Genomic DNA, 19,351 nt, shown 5'->3' with positions numbered 1-19,351 from the left:
TGTAGTGTCCTTGAGCAAGACACTTAATCCCTAAATGCTCCTGATGGCTGCGTCCGTCGGTGTTTGAATAATTGTAAGTCGCTTTGGATAAAAGCGTCTGCTAAATGTAATGTAATGTAATGTAATCTGGTTTACAATCAGTCTCATTCAAAACATAAAATATATCTTGAAATAAAACACGCATGTAAATAAATCTTTGAAATGCAAAAAGATAACATTAGACATGTCAGTAAATCTTTGAGATGCAGGATGATCAACACATGAATAAATCAATCTTTGGAAATCAAGAAGATAAACCCACACATCTGAGGGAGCGAGAGAGGAACAGTTATACGATAGGGATCAGGTTCGAGGCAACCCCAATGGTGGCCACTATGGGGCGTCCAAGTTCAGAAAACAGAAGGGCAGCTCAAACATATTTTAATACATCTTATTTTTTTATACCTCCCAAAGTCGGGAGTTGTATTGTTCTTCAGCACATAACCTAAAGAAAAATGTTATGGTGGTTACACATTGATTAAGATACATTTTCAGTCCGATCTCCCTTTTAGGGAAACAGAGTTCAGGTCACGTAAGCCTCCTGGGCCAAATGGCCCACAGTTCACTGACCCAGTCATTTGTGCTGGGGATCCTTGCTGTTCACAGCAGGGGAAGGTTTCAACAGACAAAAAGACCAGAGATGACTGTCTCCTCTTTTCATCAGCTACAACTGGTAATTGGCTTGATCTGCCAAGATCATTGTCTTACTGTGGGTTAATTAAACCAAAGAACCTTCACTCCACATAACACCATATTTCTCAATAACAGTCATACAACTTGCTAATATGAGTGACTGGGGCTCCCTCACCTCAGGGGTCTTTGTCTCGGCTACCCCATCACGCTCCTAGCACCAAATTGGGGGACGCAAACCTCACATTAGCTGCTAACTGGCTAACCTTACATTATTAATACAATCGCTAATAAAATCTTAAAGAACCTAGCACAGTGCCACTGAAGTACAGTGTAAAATGGCCCCAGAATACCAAAATGACATCACTAGCTTACCTGTAAAGTGCAAAAACAACACTTTAAATTCACATTTGCTACATAGCGTTTCCTTCTTCACTCTGGTACACGGAGATCTCATTGTTTGACATGCTCACACAAGACTTCTCTCTGTACCTACACTGCTTGTGCATTGATACTGACAACTATTGATGATCACTGGCAATGTATACCATTGTACTCTAAATTCTGACTACAATGAACACTTTACCATAAACACTTATAACACAGGAAAAATATAAAAGCTCTCTAGCCTACATCACATCCAAAAAATTATTCTGTTTGATAACCTGTATATGGCCACACTAGCCCAGGTCCTACACCACGGCCCAGGGTCAACAATGGAAGAGCACCACTTTACTGGTAGCCCCCAGGCAAGAAAACCCGATCCAGGCTAGCCCAGGTCCTCCACCAGGGACAACAATGCTCGAGCACCGCTTTCCTGGTAGCCCCCAGCCCACAGAACCCGAACCAGGTTAGCCCAGGTCTTCCACCATCAACCAGGGTCAACAGCTCTAGGGCACTGCTTTCCTTGTAGACCCAGACCAGAGAACCCAAGCCCCTAAACAACGCCGGAGTACTGCCTTCCTGGTAGTCACTGGACTAGAGAAACTGAACCAGGCTAACCCAGGTCCTCTATCAGCGACCAGGGTCAACAATGCTTGAGCGTTGCTTTCCTGGTAGCCCCCGGACCAGAGAACCAAAACCAAACTGGCCCAGGTCCTACACGAGGGACCAGGGTCAACAATGCTAGATCACTGCATAGCCACCCTTCCGACAGCTGGAAGGGTGGCTATGTGGGAATGCTGTTCATTGATTACTGCTCAGCGTTCAATACCATAGTCCCCACCAGACTGGCTGTAAAGTTGATTGATCTGGGACTGAACTCCTCCCTCTGCGCTCGGATCCTGGACTTTCTGACAGCCAGGCCCCAGTTGGTCAAGGTGGGTGGACACACCTCCAACTCACTCACCCTGTGCACAGGATCCCCCCAGGGCTGCGTCCTAAGTCCACTACTCTACTCCCTGTACACATATGACTGTGTGGCCAGGTTCAGCTCCAACTCCATCATTAAGTTTGCGGACGACACAGTTGTGGTGGGCCTGATCTCGAATGACAACAAGAAAGCCAACCTGGACGAGGTGGCGGATCTAAAAGTCTGGTGTCAGGAGAACTGCCTTGTCATGAACGTCTCAAAGACTAAGGAGCTGATTGTGGACTTTAGGAGGGCACTACAACTGAGCACGTACTAGCCACTGTGTATAAATGGGATTACTGTCGATAGGGTGAGCAGCATCAAATACCTGGGAGTTCACATTACGAGGGCTCTGACATTGACTACTCACAATGAGACTCTGGTGGGGTGGTGGTGAGGAAGGCAAGACAGTGCCTTTATCATCTTAGGCGTCTGAAGAAATTTCTCCCTGAGGATCCTTCAATCCTTCTACTCTGGAGCTGTACAGAGCATCCTGACAGGTAACATCACCGCCTGGTTCGGAAACAGGACCGCTCAGGACAGGACAGCTCTGCAGAGGGTGGTGTATCTGGCTGAACAGACCACGGACTCCGCCCCCCCTGCAGGACTTGTGTACCAAATGGTGCAGAACCAGAGCCCACAGGATCATGAAGGATCCTCACCACCCGAACAACGGACTATTCCAGCTGCTGCGGTCAGGCAAACACCTTCACAGTCAGTTTCTTTCCACAAGCCTTTAGGACTGTGAACACTGATCTCACCAGTGCCCCCCCCCCAAGACACTCACACACACTGTCACTGGTACTATAATGTGTATACACATTCAACACACTACACACCTACACACATTCTGCTGCTGCTCATCTTCTATTTGTTGTACATTTTAGATGCAAAGTATAAACAGTATGTATATAGTTTTTTGGATATAGAATATATATATTTTCTTGGATGTACAGACTTGATTTTATCTATTTTGTAGGAATTGTTTTTTTCCCCTCATTGTACATTCCACATTTCTATTTTTATTCTATTTTATTTTATACATTGTTATATTGGAAATTAAATTGTTTGTGGTGCTAAAAAAGGGCACAATCTCTGGAGGCACTGCTACTTTTCATTTCACTGCATACCCGTATGCATGTGACTAATTAAAAATCTTGAATCCTGGTAACTACCAGACCAGAGAACCCAAACCAGGCTAGTGTAGCACAGAATGATGTCACACATATGGTGCCGCACATTTCAAGATTTGCACACTCTAAAGTGCAAAAATAAACCCTCACAGTCGCTACATAGTGTATCCTGCTTCACTCTGGTACACTCAAAATGTGCTCAAAATACACAATGACCGCAAAAGCTCAAAAATAAAAGATTTCCCCACTTCTCAAACTCTTTCTAAGGTAATAAACAGTATCTCATCTTGGTAAAAAAAATGGTGCTGGGCAACATGTCCTGGAAGATTTCAATTTCCCGGACAGATAGGAGAGATTTGGGTCAATATACACACGTGTGTGTGCGTGCACACAGGCCAGCTCAACTCAGACAAACAAAAAGGGCGGGCGCCACCACCCAGCCCCCTTACACCCCGTTGGGCTCCGGGACCCCCCCACGACCACAGGCCTAAGCGCCATGGATATCTCCAGAGCCGTCCGGGCACCCATCCGGCCGCAGAGCCCTGACGAGAACAGGAAGACCCCCACATGCCTCAAAACACCATGACATTGCCTAGACTTAGGAAGACTCAAGTATTAAATGATGGAGTTATGTCAGTGATAAAAGTAGCCAGATTTCATGAAATGATTCAACCTCATTTTTGGATATTGCCAATAGTTTTTCAATTGAGATGTATTCTATTAATAACTGCAACCGTTGGGATGTGGTGAGATAAGCTCAGTTTTTCCAATTGAGTAATATTATTTTCTTGGCAATTGTTAAGGCGATCAAAATGGGTTGGTGGTGTTTCAGTGGTGGGTGAGGTTGAGGAGAGGTCACCAAGAAGACATAGACGGGGGAGACTGAAATGTTGCGACAGAGAAGGGTTGATAGCTTCTTGGTGAAGTTGGTCCAGCATGCTAGGATAGGTGGGCAGAGCCAGAAGGCATGAAAATAGTCATCTCTGGTATCACTCTGGGAACAGTGTGAGCAAAGGTCTTTATCCACAAAACCCATTTTGAACATTTTGTGATGGATGATATGTGCTCTGTGCAGAATCTTATATAGAATTGAGGGTCATAGAAAAGGTGCAAATAAGCTTCCACAGGTTGATATTGGTGGGAACAGCAAGGTCTCTTTCCCATTCCATGGTAGGTAAAGATAAAGTGTCATCTGTTTTTAATAAAAGTTTGTATATACTAAAAGGGATTTTTCAATTAGTCCATATATATATATATATATATATATATATATATATATGTTGAAAAAAAAATTGCGCAGTTTCAGCTGGCATTTCGTACCTGTGTATTTTGATGAAGAATTGCGTGTAGGTTGGCAGGTCTGATGTATGACAACCAGCTTGACGATGTGCAAAAATCTTGGATTTAGGATTACTAACACACAATTATTAAATGTATTTATTTTATTAGGGTCCTCATCTACAGAATGTAGGATGAGAATCCTGTAACATCACTAGAATAAAAAGATATTGCCGCCGTTACCGAAACCCATCAGCTCAAGCTTTGTACTTTCAAACTCCTCCGAGGCCATTTATCCGATTATCCTCAAACTTGGCGAGTGTCTACAAGACACTTTCAGGATTAAAGTTATTAAAATATTTCGTTTTCGTGACACGATGTGGGAGTGGCAAAGCGTTGAATTTAATGTTCCGCAAAAAGCTGTGTTTGTGATATTTTAGGCACTTTTTATGCTTCGTACCTTTGCTAACTCCTCCTAGGGGATTTATTGGATCAACTTCAAACTTGGCGAGTGTCTACAAGACACCTCGGGGATAAAAAGTTATTAAAATATTTAGTTTTCACCACACGATGTTGGCGTGGCAACCAATGAATTTCATCTTCGAAAAAAACACTGTTTGTGACTTTTAGGGCCTGAAGAAAGTCACAAAACTTTGCACACTGGTCAGTCCCAGTGTTTCATTTGATATTCTATGGGTCCCATGCATGGGCGTGTCAATGGCCGCCACTGGCCCCTACAAAAAAAAAAAAAAATCAAACATTCACTTCTTTCCATGAAAACTCCCAAAATTCGGTACACATATGTGACCTCACTAGACTTAAAAAAATATATACTGTATGCTGCCATGACTGAAACCCAACAGCAAGTCGACAATATTGGATAAAAGGTGCAATTTTAGGCACTTTTTCGTCATTTTTGTGGTTTGTACTTTTGTGAACTCCTCCTAGACGATTTATAAGATTGACTTCAAACTTGGTGAGTTTCTACAAGACAGATTCCATATTAAAAGTTATTAAAAGATTTGATTTTCGTCACATGGTATGGGCGTGGCACAGCCTTGAATTTCATGTTGGGAAAGAGGCACTGTTTACATGACTTTTTCGTTGCTTTTTGGTCGTTTTCATGCTCCGTACTTTGGCGGACTCCTCCAATCCCATTTATCGGGTCCCGCCAACACTTGTACCTTCAGGACACGGTCATCACTGCTTTCAGCTTTTATTAGGGTCCTCACCTACAGAATGTAGGATGAGGATCCTGTTGTTTGTTTATTCATCTTGTTCTTCAGCCAAATTGCGTCGGCTTTTTGGGGGCCTTAAGGAACTCGAAAACTCACTAAACTTTGCACACTTTTAGTCCCGGTCCCCCCATCAATATTATAGGGGTCGTGTGCATGGGCGTGGCAAAATGTCTGACCACGCCCTCTTTAAAATTTCAAAAAAGAAAACCCATTCACTTTTTACCATGAAGACTCATGAAATTCAGTACACTTATGCAAAATCACTAGATTTAAAAAAAACTATATAACCGCCATGACCGACACCAATCAGGAAGTCGGCCATATTGGATTTAATCCATAATTTTAGTCACTTTTCAGTCATTTTCATGCTTTTGCTTTCGCGAGCTCCTCCGAAGCGATATATCTAATCGACTTCAAACTTGGCGAATGTCTACAAGACACCTTGGGGATTAAACATTTAAATATTTTGTTTTCGTCACAATGTGGGTGTGGCAACGCGTTGAATTTCATGTTCGGAAAAACACTGTGTTTACATGACTTTTGGGGCCTTAAACTCGAAGAATCACTTAACTTTGCACACTCATCAGACCCGGAGTGTCATTTGATATTCTATGCATGGGCGTGTCAAAATGGCTGCCTACGCCCCCTAAAAAAAAAACAACAAAAAAACAAACCTATTCACGCCCCCCCCCCCACGAAAATGCCACAAAATTCGTTACGCATATGTAACATCACTACACCTCAAAATAAATATTGCCACCATGACCAAAACACAACAGGAAGTCAGCCATTTTGGATTAAAGGTGCAATTTTAGTCACTTTTTGATAATTTTCTTGCTTTTTACTTTCTCAAACTCCTCTGAGGCCATTTATCAGATCTACTTCAACTACTACTGTTAAAACTTGGTGAGTGTCTCCAAGATACCTTCACCATTAAAAATATTTTGTTTTCGTCACAATATGGGCGTGGCAATGCATTGAATTTCATGTTGGAAAAAAGGCACTGTTTACGTGACTTTTTCGCCTCTCTAAATTGCATCACTGAGCATCAAGGACGGATCGGAGAACAGAAGCACACGGGCCTTCAATTAAAATAAAATTTATTGAAAATATGAATAGGACAAAAACGCCTAATGGAAGAGGCTTACATTATCACTGACAATTTGGTACTTTTATCAAGTACCAAACTAACGAGAGCAATTAAATAACAAAACAAAACTGCAAATGAGTCACATTATTTTTCCTATACACTACTCCAGCAGGCATTGGGATCTAGTCTCAGAGGGCAGGGTCTGGCGCCCCCCGGTCGCTACCCCAGTCACGGGCGATGGCTGGTCAAACGTTTCAGCCCATCCACCTTGCCTGACCGTTTCCATGGATACCCCTCGGCGACAATTCCCATGGACCTGAGGCGGTTGGCCCTCCGAGGGGAAATCAGCATCGAGGCATAGTACTCTTCCTTTTCCTCTTCATCATCATCGCCGTCATCGTCAGCAGATGACAGGTGCGTTTCACCTGGAGAGAATAGGTTATTTTACGATTATGGATATTTTTTGAAAATGTAGTATTTTGTGTTTTGGCCTCCCAGTCACGCGAAAACTGCGTTTTAGGTCACTGGAAACAAATCTTTTGGAAAATGCCTTCCAGGGTGGAGATAAATCAAAGCTCAGGTAAAACGGAGCTTCTTGAAAACGCTGATGTTCTGACCTCAACTTTCACATTCGCGCGCGCATTTGGAACATACAAGTGACAGCCAACCACCTTTGTGTTGTCCGCGGTGTCTCCATTAAAAGTCTCTCCCATTTTAGGAATTGTGCCCGCAAGGTATTGGGTATGATTATTATGGTCGTGCTGATCAAGAGAAAGCTCAGTCTGCATGCTCCTAATGTTCTTCTGTGGTGTTTAACATCAAGTTTTAGGAGATATTATCGCCCCCTATGGCCTGGAATGCTTATGTGAGTGTTTAAAATCGTTTTTGCGTTATGGAGGGAGAGTAAAAAAAATATATATTTAAGAAATATAGGGAGAATATAGGAATACAGAAAATATAGGGAGAAAAATGCATTATACAATTTTCCCAACTGCACTTTGTTTCAAAGTAGCCATCATTTTCTGAGCGAATCGGGGTTGACTTTGACATGGGGCATTACACACCGGCATTATAAACTCTCAAGAAATCAACCCGCGAATGTGGAAGCTGGAAACAAAGGCACGTGGTTATTCAAGCACGACAAATATCGTAAATGGACTAAAATAAACCAATTTGAGGAATTCGTTCTCGACGAGGATGCAAGGTCATGTGAAGGAATCAAGACGAGCACTTCACACAGGTAAAGATAACCTTGAACACAGCATCTTCCTTCTCAAGACACAGATTGCATTATCATATATAGTAAGGGCACCAGAGCGCTCTGACTAAATACTGTGACATTTTTGTTCTCTGTTCTGGAAATTGCCAGTCAGTGAAAAGGAAATAAATCCTTGTAAACCGTTATTGGCTGCTTTAAACCATGTAAACACTGAACGGCAAAACCTCCTACTCAGCACCCTGAAAATCCACCAAGTCACAGTAATTGGGCGACTGTCTGCATGTAGATGTATTAGCACAGAAGAAGGGCTGGGCAACAATGGCAAAATTTAACATCACAATTATTTTTTACGCACACCATTTACAATATTTTAGGGATGACTATTGGCACTTCCATAACATTCACGCAAGGCATATTTTAGAAACAATCATAAGTAATGCTAACATTATTAATATTATTATAACCAAGCATTGATTAGAACAGCTGAAACAGTCTATGAACTTCAGGAAATCACATGACTTTATTGTACACGAGAACCAAAATCACCAGACCCAGACGATAGCTTGTCTCATATCACAATATCGATATTCTATTGATAGACTGCCCAGCCCTAGAAAACCCTCCAGTTGTTAACATTACAGGTACCACCCTGCAGAGCTTGAGCAAACCATTAGATTGCCAAGCTTTGTGTCAGAAACATTCAGATGCCAAAACACAGATTAGCATTTAGCATAGGCCTTTACATTCAGTTGACTTTGGCGGTTGGGAAATATGATACTGATATCTACCTCTGTGTAGATTGCTATTAGCCACTAGTTCTTAACAGAAATTGTGTTGCCAGCAACAACAGGAGATAAGTATCCCTCTATCGTTATATATCTGACTAATTATCTTTTGCATTATTTATTGTTATCATATTTGTATATAATTGACAGTTAAATATTTTAACTTTTCACTTTATTCAATTATTGTATTGCACTATTATTTTATTATTCTCCATTTTTTTGGACTGTTAAGCTTTTTTGGTATTTTTTAATGCTAATGGTCTGCAGTGTAACACACCAAACCTCACCATAACAAATTCATCGTTTATGTAAATGTTCCTGCCGAATAAAATTAATTCTGTTCCGTTATCTGTTAAATGAGTTTAATGTTTCTTTGCAGCGGAATTCCTTTTAAATTGTTGTGTCCCTCAGAATGATTTCTTTGTACCTTACATTAACATTTTCTCAATGTGACTTGTTGTTGGTTTGGACCTTTGAAACCTGTTCAAATTACTGTTTGGATTTCCAATTTTCAGGTGGAAAATAATTGGGTTTTTTCTTCATCCTCAAATTACAGCAACAGCGGAGCAGGGAAAATTAACACACCAGCTTTGTTACCATGTTGACTATAAGAAAGCAGTCTTCCTGTCATGCTCTGCTCCCTCCTCTTTCTGCCTTCCTCCCCCTCCTGGTTCACACTGCTTCCTGATTGGAGGGAGTAGCTATCCGGTTGACCAATTGGATCCCCAACAGCAACCAGATACTAACCAATCAAGAGAAACACAAACAAAACTGTCTCAAAATGTTTTCAAAAAAGCCGACCGTCAACAACACAGCGTTGATAATCATCTTTACAAGGGTAGTTACCTGTGGTTGGCGTGTTTTCCTGGCCTGTCGCCTCCTCTCCCTGGCCGACTGTAGGGGACTCTCCTGCTGCTTTGGGGTGGTGGGTACTGGGTACAAGTCTCCAAGCGGGTCTAGCAATCCAGCAAAAAGAAAGACAGTGAGTTCGGAACACTAAATGATCACCAGCGCTACATCGAGAAATACGGCAGACCGGAAATACCATTTTGTGCCATGTTCTCAACAGTAGATCAAATAAAAACAAAATTAAGCCCCCGTAGCCCCCACAAATGGCTTCATCAGTGCAGTTTTACCAATAAAAGCGCTTTCTGACTCCAACAGAGAGTCTCTGGGTGAATCCCCCTTGGCACACCTCTGAAAGAAAAAACACAAATAAGTAATTTGACATTCATGCCACTTGAACCGATCTGATAGTTGATCAAACAGCTTTCAAAGCAAATGAGCACAGAGGGACTTGATTGAAATGATTGTGATGCATTGCATAAGATAATTTTCCAGAATTACGATAGGCAAAATGGGTCATATAGGCAAATTAACTATAAGAATAGATAAATATTGTGACAGGGGCAGCAAGGGGGAAAAAACAACTGCTGTGACTACAAAACTTGTGAAGTGGCGATAGTGGCCCGGCACGCCGGTCGACTTCTGCACATTTTAGTGTTTTTTCCCGTTTTTATCATAATGTCCGCCAAACAAGCGTCGTCAGTTACCTCTTACGACCGCGATGCAATCATGGATATAAAAACTTCCCTAAACGAACAACTTTGCGACTTTTTATCCATGGAAGCAGAGTGGCCGGTGGAAATCCTACGCGGGAAGACGCTCAACAACAACAACAACAAAAACGGAGCTGCTGGTCCACGATTGGGCCCACGGAGGAAGCACTGAGGTAAACAAGGCGGCATTCGGGTCAGAATGAGGACGCAACCTTACCGTCCACCTCTGCCAAGCGTCCTTCTTGCCAACATTCAGTCCCTGGAGAACAAGATGGATGAACTTCGAGCAAGATTAAATTCCAATGAGACACAAGGAACTGTTGCGTCCTGTCGGTGAAGGACCCTAACAGGCGTACAGAGAGACTGTGGAGCTACAGATGTGGGGGACACCAGACACTTGTGGCAGGGGCTGCGGACGATCGCAAACTACAAGAGCAGCTTCTCCCCAGCCACGAGTGTGGACGCCTCCCTAGCCAACCAACTGAACTCCTTGCGCGGTTTGAGTCTGGCAACAGCACCGCTAGCTCGCCGGCTAATTGGAGTTACACCGCTGGGGATGAGTGTGCACTCTCAGTGTCCGTGCACAAGGTCAGGAACGCTCTGAGGCGGGTGAACACCAGGAAAGCTGCGGGCCCAGACGGCATATCTGGGCGAGTACTGAAGACCTGTGCTAACCAGCTAGCTCCGGTGTTCACTACAATATTCAACATCTCCCTGGCTGAATCAGTGGTCCCGTCCTGCTTCAAGAGGTCCACCGTCGTTCCTGTCCCAAAGATCGCCTCGCCTACCTAAATGACTACCGTCCGGTGGCCCTCACCTCGGTGGTCATGAAGTGTTTCGAGAGGCTGATCGAGGATTATATCTGCGCCTCCCTCCCCTGCACCTTGGACCCGTTGCAGTTTGCGTACCGGCAGAACAGATCCACAGATGACGCGGTCTCCCAGGTACTGCACACCACACTCACGCACCTTTCAACACCATAGTCCCCACCAGACTGGCTGTCAAGCTGAAGGAGCTCGGACTGAATACTCCACTGTGTGCCTGGATCCTGGACTTCCTCTCAGCCCAGCCGGTTAGGGTGGGGAAGCACATGTCCAGCTCCCTCACCCTGAATACAGGATACTCCCAGGGTTGCGTCCTCAGCCCCCTACTGTACTCCCTGTACACACATGACTGTGTGGCCAGGTCCAGCTCCAACACCATCATCAAGTTTGCTGACGACACCATTGTCGTGGGCCTGATCACCGACTGTGACGAGAAGGCCTACCGCGAGGAGGTGGCTGACCTGTCACTCTGGTGCCAGGACAACAGCCTACACCTGAACGTCAGCAAAACTAAGGAGCTGATTGTGGACTTTAGGCGAGGATTACAATCGAGGACGCACACGCCCTTGGTGATTAATGGGACTTAATGTTGACAGGGTGAGCAGCTTCAAGTACCTGGGAGTCCACATCAGAGGAACCTGGACTTAACAAACAGACACTCTGAGAAAGGCGAGGCAGTGTCTTTCCCACCTCAGGCCTCAAATTCCGGGTCTCGGTGAGGATCCTCAAGTCCTTCTACTGTGGAGCGGTGGAGAGCATCCTGACAGGCAACATCATTGCCTGGTTTGGGACTGTACTGCTCAGGACAGGCGGGCCCTGCAGAGGGTGGTGCGTTCAGCTGAACGTAACACTGGAACTACCCGCCCCCCCTCCTCGCAGGACTTATACACCAGGAGGTGTAGTAGCAGAGCCCGCAGGATCATGAAGGATCCTCACCACCCCAACAATGGACTGTTCCAGCTGCTAAGGTCAGGCAAGCGCCTCCGCAGTCACACAGCGAGAACAGAGAGACTGAGACTGAGTTTTTACCCGCAAGCCATTAGAACAGTCAATGCTGACCTCACCAGGGGTCCTCACTGAGCCACACACATAGGCTCCACTACCTTACTGTACTGTATGTAGCGTACTGTACCGCATACTGTGTCACTGTTCAGGGTTGTTCGGTGATGCCGTATTGCTGCGCCGTACTGTTGTATACTGTGCTGTATTATCCCACAAACACTACCTCACTTCATTCACATGCCACTTTAATGCACATATCTCTATATACATAATTGCCTATTCCATATACATAAGCATATTCCCTTTATCTATTCCATTTATTTTAATTTATATTATTCTATATATTTTTATTTTATTCCATAAGTATTCAACTTACTGTATTACGTTTTAGGAATCAGTTAGTTGGTCTATTAGAAAGAAATCTTTCCCGAGGACACACGGGTGCGGTGCATTACATTTCACTGCATATATGTATGAAAGTATGTATATGTATGTGACGAATAAACCTCTTGAACCTTGAAATTTTCATTAATTAAAAAAGTTTAGACCCATGGCGTGCATTGCGTTTCGAAGTGAGGAATAGTTTGTCTCACAGCAAGTAGTTCTTCTCGTTAGCCTAGCAACATTTCAGTACTGTAAGGATTGAGCTAGGACAAATTGCATTGTTTGGAGCATATCTGTTATATATTATAAAGAAAATGTGTCTTGTCTATACTTAGTCTTTGGGCTACTAGCCTTTACATAAGCAAGACAAGGCATGTATTGAGTTTTATTTATTGTGAATGAAAGAGTGAAAAATAGTGCATGTGTGTGAGAGAGAGCGAGAAGCAGAAACAATCTAACTCCATTGTCCGTGGACTGTTGTTAAAGCTATTGGATGTAGCAAAGCCTGTTAACGCCTAGTTTGTGTTTTACATTTTTATTTTTAGTTATTTATAATTTATTATTATTTTTGCTGCTCGAGTCCGTTCAAGTTCAAACGTAAAAAAACAAACAATTTTGTAAGCATATATCTTTTGCACATGTTGTATAGTTGTTTTTTGAATAAAATTATGGAAATACAAATTGTTTGTGTTTTATCCAATTAATCCAAGAAATAATCAGCAAATTAATCAATTATCAAAATAGTTGTTAGTTGCAGGGCTACTAGACATTAAGCGTCTAAGATTCTAAGTATGAAAATTAATTTCAAGTTATTTGTCCAATTCTCTTTTCAATAGAACTTCATTCAATTCCTATGAATGCATTGCCAACAGCATGAAAGTGGTACAGGGAGTCAAAGAAAGCTGTGGGTGTTATGTGCCTTGGCTTTGGTCAAAGCAATTCTGAAGTGTTATAAAAGTGTGTGCACTTGGCCAAAAAGGCATTTTTAGCCCATTTAAAGGCTGAAAAGGCATGTTGAGTGAAATATTCAGTCATATTGCTCTATAATGCGCTTGGATAGTGTAAATACTGGGTTCAAATACTGTCTTTTGATAAAGCATTACTTGCCACTTAGTTTTAGGTTTCCAACATGTGTATTTCATGTTTTGCGTATTTTCATAAAATTATGTGTGTTTAGTGGCCAAAATGCCTTCTGCAACTATTCTGGGAAGCTAAAACAAAAGGCAGTCACAAGAAGATGGCAATTCAAATTTTGGACTATGTGATGTAATTCACAAATTGTTGCTTGTGAACTCACCAGGTAGTGGCTCTGCTGCGGCGGGGACAGGTCCGGATATTCTGGAAACAACACATAAAGCACTTCTTTAGTGTTCAGTGACGTCTTTTGAGTCAGGTAGATGGATGGAGTTAACAACACAGGGAATCTCGTTGAATGGGCCTCACTTTCTGTGATTTCGTGGTGTTATTTTAGTGGGTGTGGGGGGCGCTATTGAGCATTTCTTGAGTGATTTATTGACCTCTTTTTGGTATGCGTTTATTATGCATTATTTTTCATTCTGGGTCATGTTATCCTTTGAGGCAGCAGCATTCTATTCATAAAAGGGGGGGGGCAGTCAAATCAGTATTTGAGATCTCACTTCCTGGTCTAATTTGGTTCTTGGTTGAGCCAGATTTATTGCCTAGTTGGTTCTGCCTTGTTGCTAATTAAATGTTTTATTGGATCCCTGGAATTGTTTTCGGGTTACAGCCTCTTTTTTTTATATATATTATTTAAACACCCCGTTCGGATTTGTCAGGAATACTGGACCTGGATATGTGCTTGGTTCTAAAATGGACGAGCACATCTTTTATTCGGGTAAAATCTTGTGCCTAAAAAAAGAGTTTGGTTCCAACCGCATTGAGCCGTCCGCTGGCTGCTGGAGCAATGGTGAGGCTGGTCTCTGTAGTTCTGCCTCCGCCGGCCGGCTGCACCTCCCTCCTCCTCCACCACTCTGGGAACCTCACTGGAGCCTGCCCTGGACTCAACATCTGACACACAAACAGAAGAGCCAACGTTGAAAAGTTGTCTCCAATCTACTGCAGCCTACCTTAGAAAGAGTAATGTGCTGTGAATTCTCAAAAAAATAAATAGGTTATTTGACCCCCCCCACCACCCTTAATTCAAAGGTTGCCCTTCCGAATATCATTAAAAAACACATTCATGTGTGTGTGTGTGTGTGTGTGTGTGTGTGTGTGTCTGTTGTGTGGTGATTGTTCGTCAAGTTACTTCGGTACATAATGTTTACCACCGTATGCTGTTATTGCCATTTATATGTAAATGTGTTCTTTGCTGTATAAAATCTTGGCTGTGGCAATAACCTAATGTTCCCAGGGAGACAAATAAGGTTCTTCTAACCTAATTTAACATGCTGGGCCACATGCAGAGAAGTAAAACACAAAAAGGCTGGTTCCCAAAACATGATCCAAGTCGGTCTCAGAAATAATCATTAGCATAAGCGCATCCTTCACTGGATCTAAAAAGTATTATCTTCAGTTTGGAAAACGTAAGTGCTGAAAGGAGCCGTAGGTACTGAAACAGACTCTTGTATGAGCATGAGCAAATTAATTAAGTGAGCTTTAAGCAGAGATAGGATCGATCCGATCCAATATCAGGTGCTGATACTGACGTCATTCCCTCATTGGATATCGGAATGATGCTGCCGATCCACATACCAATCCAAATTCCATTCCATAGCTTATGCTGAACCATGAACCTGCTGTTTTATTTTGCTAATTTAATGGTCTGCCTCCTCAAGAATTCAACTCGGCATATAATTAACCTGTAAAGCGCAATGCACGAAAAGGGTTTGGCAGACAGTAGACAGTCCCTGCACAGCGTCCATTCAGATGTGTTGAAGGGTTGGAGGAAAGATATTCGAATAGAATTTGAATATTATAAAAAAAACAAATAAAACACTATTGTTGAAATGCTGAAATTGCCATTCGTATTTGTATTTTTATTTATAAATAATTGATTATAAAAGCCATTAATTAACTAACGTTCGCATCTCGCAATGTTCGAGATGCACAAGCGCACCGGTGTGTCTCCCTCTCCTCCGGCGTTTCACTGTGTGTACAAGGGAGAGCGCACCTTTGTCCAGTAAAACCACAGATGTGGCGATTAAAGTGGAAATAAATCTGATCATCACGGACGGAATGTCCTCTATTGCAGAGGTTAACAACAACCACCGGGGCATTTGCCACCAATACTAAATTTGAGCATTAAAAATTAGAATATATTTGAATATTAAAAATAATAAAGAATTATACAGGAATAGCTGCAGCCTTAAACAACAATAAGAAAAAAGGGCTCTGGTATTGGAATTAGAATCAGCACATACGGATCAGAATCGGATCGGAACTGAAAAACAGTGGATTGGTGCATCTCTACATTTAAGGCAGTTTGGCAATTGAATTATTATTATTTTTTAATAGGATTCTCTGAAAATCACTTGGCTCTTACCGCCGTACTTGAGCTGCAGGGAGTCGTGGATCCGGAGCAGGTTGTTGGGCTCCATGTTCCTGAACCGGGGCCTCCGGACTGGAACCGGGAGCCGCAAACGAGCCATGTCAAACACGTCCACTGGGGGGGGCTTTTGGTGTCTGAATGTGTGGGAGAACCCCAAGACCATGAGTAAACTACAGCTTGGGTGGGGGGACAGGGACCGGGTACGGTCATGATTAATTACCAGGAGGAAGAGCCATGATTTTCAAGTTAGCTGTCAATATAAAAAACTAGACTGATTCTCAGCTCCTCTGTATGTGTTTGCCATTTCACAGTCATTTCAGTTTGTGAAAAAATAATAATGAAATAAAATGTGAACTGAGATTTTATATATATATATATATATACACACACACACACACACACACACACACACACACACACACACAGTATATATACAGTGGGGCAAAAAAGTATTTAGTCAGCCACCAATTGTGCAAGTTCTCCCACTTAAAAAGATGAGAGAGGCCTGTAATTTTCATCATAGGTTCACTTCGACTATGAGAGACAGAATGGGGGGAAAGAATCAGAAAATCACATTGTAGGATTTTTAATGAATTAATTGGTAAATTCCTCGGTAAAATAAGTATTTGGTCACCTACAAAACAAGCAAGATTTCTGGCTTTCACAGACGTGTAACTTTTTCTTTAAGAGGCTCCTCTGTCCTCCACCCGTTACCTGTATTAATGGCACCTGTTTGAAGTCATTATCAGTATAAAAGACACCTGTCCACAACCTCAAACAGTCACACTCCAAACTCCACTATGGCCAAGACCAAAGAGCTGTCAAAGGACACCAGAAACAAAATTATAGACCTGCACCAGGCTGGGAAGACTGAATCTGCATAGGTAAGCAGCTTGTTGTAAAGAAATCAACTGTGGGAGCAATTATTAGAAAATGGAAGACATACAAGACCACTGATAATCTCCCTCGATCTGCGGCTCCACGCAGGATCTCACCCCGTGGGGTCAAAATGATCACAAGAACGGTGAGCAAACATCCCAGAACCACACGGGGGGACCTAGTGAATGACCTGCAGAGAGCTGGGACCAAAGTAACAAAGGCTACCATCAGTAACACACTACGCCGCCAGGGACTCAAATCCTGCAGTGCCAGACGTGTCCCCCTGCTTAAGCCAGTACATGTCCAGGCCCGTCTGAAGTTTGCTAGAGAGCATTTGGATGATCCAGAAGAGGATTGGGAGAATGTCATATGGTCAGATGAAACCAAAATAGAACTTTTTGGTAAAAACTCAACTTGTCGTGTTTAGCGGAGAAAGAAAGCTGAGTTGCATCCAAAGAACACCATACCTACTGTGAAGCATGGGGGTGGAAACATCATGCTTTGGGGCTGTTTTTCTGCAAAGGGACCAGGACGACTGATCTGTGTAAAGGAAAGAATGAATGGGGCCATGTATCATGAGATTTTGATTGAAAACCTCCTTCCATCAGCAAGGGCATTGAAGATGAAACGTGGCTGGGTCTTTCAGCATGACAATGATCCCAAACACACCGCCCGGGCAACGAAGGAGTGGCTTCGTAAGAAGCATTTCAAGGTCCTGGAGTGGCCTAGCCAGTCTCCAGATCTCAACCTCATAGAAAATCTTTGGAGGGAGTTAAAAGTCCCTGTCGCCTAGCGACAGCCCCAAAACATCATTGCTCTAGAGGAGACGGGCCAAAATACCAGCAACAGTGTATGAAAACCTTGTGAAGACAAACATTTGACCTCTGTCATTGCAAACAAAGGGTATATAACAAAGTATTGAGATTAACTTTTGTTATTGACCAAATACTTATTTTCCACCATAATTTGCAAATAAATTCTTTAAAAATCAAAAAAAAAATTCTCATTTTGTCTCTCATAGTTGAGGTATACCTATGATGAAAATAACAGGCCTCTCTCATCTTTTTAAGTGGGAGAACATGCACAATTGGTGGCTGACTAAATACTTTTTTGCCCCACTGTATATAAATAAAATTGACAGAACACTTACATAACATCTTTAAAAAAGGTATAGATTCACTGTCAACATAATCTACTTACAATATAAACTTACAATATAAACTAACACGCAGAATTACATGGCCGCAACCAGCTCTTAACTGTGGTGCAAATGCATTGGATTACGCTTTTTAAATCAGCAGTAGTTTTTACAGAAGTTGGAAATGTATTTATCATATTCCCTGACCACCAAAGTGCGAGGCACACAAGGTTAACTCAATTTCAGGTAATTTTTTGTTTTAATAATCTCTTAATTTCTGCAGCTACATAGTAGGTGGGACTGACCATACCTTGACCAAAGTGTGCAACTGCACAATATGAACAAATAACATTTATTTGCCACAATTTGTCTTCTTCTTAAAGTACATGATTTTAATTTAAATCAAGAGTTTGAAATGCAAGTTGTAGGCTTTGTATCAGTTTCTTAAAACAAAGTAAAAAAAGTTTTATCTTTTAAGGGAACGCAATTTCATATAAATGGAATGTGCAGAAAATTTACTATAGACAGTTACTATATAACAGTTTAAGGGGAAAGGCAGCTATTGCAATATTATAAATTATGTATTTATGCGTTTGGATTTGCCATGCTGCTTTTCTGTCTTTATCAATAGCTGCAGCATTGCCCTTTTTTTATTATATTTGTTTAAACATTATTTAAATATTGATCCATCAGTAATTCTTGCTCTGTGGGCATATTGATTCTGTACTAAACTGCTCTACTGATTGGCTGAGCCTTCAAATATTGAGTGTACGCACCTTCTATCTCCATCTGATACAGACTCCACTGAGTTCGACTGGTTGAAATCCAAGGGCCATTTAAAGAACCCGACACTATCATGGGTTATCGCCCCTTAATCCAGCGTGGTTTAGGGAATACTCCCACAGGGCAGGACCAATCACGCCAACTTTGCATGTGGTTTGTATTGTTCAGGTTATGATAGAATAGTAAGCTCTCTAATGGTGGACAAACAACACAACATAACTTGAACTTCATCACTAGCCAACAGTATGGATTGGCTCTGGGAGTTTTACCGGTCACTCAGTGGAGAGTCCAGTTCCTCCCACTCGGCCTCCACACGCTGCTGCTCACTGCGGAGCTGACGACGCAATGCCGACAGCGCACTGAAAACGTCGCGCTGATCCTCTTGAAGCACGACACACAATACACAGAAACACACACAATGACAGGAAATGTACCGGTATTGCTTAAATTGTAAATACTGATGCAGATTCTCTGGACAGAGGAAGTAGGAAAATAAATAAAGCAGCAGGAA

At 42.4% G+C, this 19,351-nt stretch overlaps 1 protein-coding gene across 3 annotated transcripts in view; it reads right to left on the bottom strand.

Moving 5' to 3' along the window:
* Positions 1 to 6,813: 6,813 nt before the first annotated feature.
* Positions 6,814 to 19,351, bottom strand: part of LOC307236203 (centrosome and spindle pole-associated protein 1-like) — a 52,400-nt gene continuing 39,862 nt past the window's right edge. For 2 of the 3 annotated variants that reach the window (XM_080008537.1, XM_080008539.1), the window contains 8 exons: positions 19,110 to 19,221; positions 16,035 to 16,174; positions 14,426 to 14,560; positions 13,830 to 13,870; positions 9,900 to 9,960; positions 9,610 to 9,719; positions 9,349 to 9,505; positions 6,814 to 7,184 (listed from right to left, as the gene is read on the bottom strand). In XM_080008537.1, the coding sequence (XP_079864663.1) occupies positions 6,988 to 7,184; positions 9,349 to 9,505; positions 9,610 to 9,719; positions 9,900 to 9,960; positions 13,830 to 13,870; positions 14,426 to 14,560; positions 16,035 to 16,174; positions 19,110 to 19,221 (953 nt within the window). In that variant the 3' untranslated portion in view covers positions 6,814 to 6,987. The remainder of the gene's footprint in view (positions 7,185 to 9,348; positions 9,506 to 9,609; positions 9,720 to 9,899; positions 9,961 to 13,829; positions 13,871 to 14,425; positions 14,561 to 16,034; positions 16,175 to 19,109; positions 19,222 to 19,351) is intronic. The other variant, XM_080008538.1, reaches the window with a different exon arrangement.

This window comes from Zeus faber, assembly GCF_960531495.2.
Source record: "Zeus faber genome assembly, chromosome: 10".
Lineage (NCBI taxonomy): Eukaryota > Metazoa > Chordata > Actinopteri > Zeiformes > Zeidae > Zeus > Zeus faber.
Note: the sequence above shows the minus strand (reverse complement) of the source record. Positions and strands in the feature narration are given on the sequence as shown.